General features: G+C 30.3%; 1 protein-coding gene across 1 annotated transcript in view; it reads right to left on the reverse strand.

Annotated features, from left to right (window-relative positions):
- Positions 1–522: 522 nt before the first annotated feature.
- The window catches only part of LOC113821019 (putative leucine-rich repeat-containing protein DDB_G0290503), a 240,749-nt gene continuing 238,138 nt past the window's right edge, over positions 523–3,133 (reverse strand). Inside the window, exon 12 of the mRNA XM_070124555.1 lies at positions 523–1,993. Within this exon, the coding sequence (XP_069980656.1) occupies positions 629–1,993 (1,365 nt within the window). The 3' untranslated portion in view covers positions 523–628. The remainder of the gene's footprint in view (positions 1,994–3,133) is intronic.

Below are 3,133 nucleotides of genomic sequence, written 5' to 3' on the forward strand. Positions count from 1 at the left end.
TCAGGTTAATGAACCTACATTTATAAACCTCCTTACTAATGTTTAATATTTTTTACTAAAACTGAAGTACTCAAATTATATGATTTCAAAAGACAAATAAGAATATCAAATGGCAATATACTTTTTTAAATCATGAATATTACGATGTATGCAAAAAAGAAAGTATAACGTTTAAATGGACATAACAATAATGACATTACAATAATTATCAGTACCACCAGTACTAATACTAGTAGTAGGAGTTTTAGTAATAATAATAATAATTGTAATAATAATTGTAATAATAATAATAATAATAATAATAATAATAATAATAATAATAATAATGATAATAATAATAATAATAATAATAATAATAATAATAATAATAATAATAATAATAATAATAATAATAATAATAATAATAATAATAATAATAATAATAATAATAATAATAATAATAACAATAATAATAACAACAATAATAATAGTAATAATGATGATAACAATAATAATCATAACAATGCTAATATTCATAATAATAATCATAACAATGCTAATATTCATAATAATAATCATAACAATCCTAATATTCATAATAACATCAATATAATGCTTCCACATGAGAAATAAGTAACTACAGTTCTCTTCATTCTAAACCTAATTCAGTTCCTAACTCTCCTGTTCCATTTATACTGTTTGTAGTAGGAATTTCAGTTGTTTCTTGTGCATCTTTCTGTTTTTCAGTCACAGTTCCTTCATCTGATATTCCCATCTTCTTTGTATAGTTGCCTGATAAAGATTCCTCACTGAATACCTTCTTGATAATTTCAGATATATAATTACCATCTATGTTTTCAATATCCTTTGGAGTATGAGGATCTTCAGTACTTTCCTCTGTATCTGAAAGTGACTGAGATTCCCCCAAAGCATTTCCTTCTAGCCTCTCATCTAACTCTACCTGTTGGAGATTATCAGAACTAAAAGAAATCAATGTGGAAAAGGGTTTAGTAGAGGCAGAGGCCTGCTGGTGAATTCCAGTTGCTTGTAATTCCTCCTTTACTGAAGTATCATTCTTCCTCTTCCCATTCTTGTTGTGCTGGTGTCTTATTCGATGGTGAGGTGTAGCGTGCTCTGCTTCAACTGAAGAGGAGTTTAATGTTACATTTTCATCTGCAATGGTGCCATTGCCGAGTTTTAGCTGTTTGAGAGCATTTCTCATGTAATCATCATCAACTTTGAAATCTTTTTGGAACTTCTGTATTGTCAGCTGAGCATCCTTGAGGATTTTACGAAGATTTTTTATTCCTTCATCTTCTTCATCACTGAAGTTATCATAGGATTCATCATCTGATATAGCAACTACTTGCGTATTTCCATTAACAATCCCTTCTCTAAATCTACGTTCATGAAGACAGCTAGGCCTATAAGTCCCATCATTTTGTCGGTTATCGTTTTCAGACATATCTCCTTTCTTCTTCTGTAATACTAACTCCAGAGTTGCTTCATCAGTTACTGAATCAACTTGGTACTGACTGTCTTCATTTTCATTTTTCACAGTCACATCACTTTCTTTTACATTGCTGTCAAGTTTCCTCATTCCACTGGTCTGTTCACTTTCTTCACTATTTATCAATTCAGTTCCATTATTTTGCATTGCATTAGTGCTGTTTTCAGTGTTAAAAGCATAGGAGCCCTCACTATATGTCAGGTTGCTGTGGTGACTAAAATTCAGATCTACCTTTTCTGTTTCAAGATTAGACTGATACATTTTACTGTCTTTTTTGCCTGCAGAGCCATGTTCAGTGTTATTCTGAACTGACACATTGTTGCTGCTGTTACTTGTACTGATACTGCTACTGGTGCTTATCTTGCTACTTTCACTAAAAGTTTTACTACTGTTATTTACAGAAGTGACTACCGTCTTTTCCAACTGAGGTTTAATTCGACTAGAATGTGACGCCGACGAGGCTGAACTACTGCTATAAACAGTCTCGTCTAACTGGTAAGTGACCTGAAACAAATACAAAATATTTGTATAAAAAAACAGTATCATAAATCATATTTACATTAACATTAAGAAGAGATGGTAAATGTGGTAACTATGGGTGAAGGGAAAAAGGAAAAAAAAAAAAAAATGCAAGAGGAAGTGTGACTGATGAAGAAAAACAGACAAATGCTACTTCTATGGAAGTTATATATCATATCAGTTATATGTTATAAATTAAGAGTTTTCTACAAATCAATCATTTCTTTTATAAATAGGAATGTATGTAGAATTAATTTTCAAAGATCAACATACACACATAAATCATGAACAGGGTAATAATGGTACTGTACTTGTTCCCAGGCAGTAATTATGATTCAAAATAGAATACTATATGGCATTCACAATCAAAAATGTCCCTATAAAGACATATAGAACATTAGGTATTTCACAAACAATGGTAAAAATACAACTACAGGTATGGTACTAAAAATAAAAACTCAACTGCATAACAACTGCATGACATGGAATCTTTAAAACTCGTGCATCATGTCATGCAATATAAAAAAAAATCTGAAAACATGCAACCAAACACATACCATTCACAGACCTCATGCCAAACACACAGGCACATGTAATTTAAATGTCCAAAAAGAACTCAAGTTAATTCTGTAAGCTAAAAAGCTTTGTATGAAAAAGAAAATCTGCAATAAAGAATATAACACATCCTCAGCTTACAGAAATAACAAAATAGAATAAGTATTCAATGTGAGTCTTTACAAATCAAAAATGAAAAAAAAATGTAGACTGTATTAGTACCATAATGTGTATCCTTCACAGCCATAAATTGAAATACTGTATGTCTCCTGATGGAGTCATCCAAGTAACCCTTCGTGCTTCTAAAATAAAAGAAAGTCACACATAAGAATTGTTAAGTGGAAAAATATGTGTTGATTATTTTTGTATTTACATAGGTCATCTTGTTACTGTAATGCTCAAAAAACATAATGTTATTATACTGTAAAAAAAATCAAATAAATGAATAAAAAACAAAATGATCAAAAGTCACACAGTGAGGCATCTAAATTAGTTAGGTCATCTCTGTCTGTGCCACCCACAGTAAGACGTCTATGTGGTAAACTAATCAACCAAAACAAGTGTTCTACA

The sequence above is a fragment of the Penaeus vannamei genome, chromosome 8 (genome assembly GCF_042767895.1).
Source record: "Penaeus vannamei isolate JL-2024 chromosome 8, ASM4276789v1, whole genome shotgun sequence".
NCBI lineage: Eukaryota > Metazoa > Arthropoda > Malacostraca > Decapoda > Penaeidae > Penaeus > Penaeus vannamei.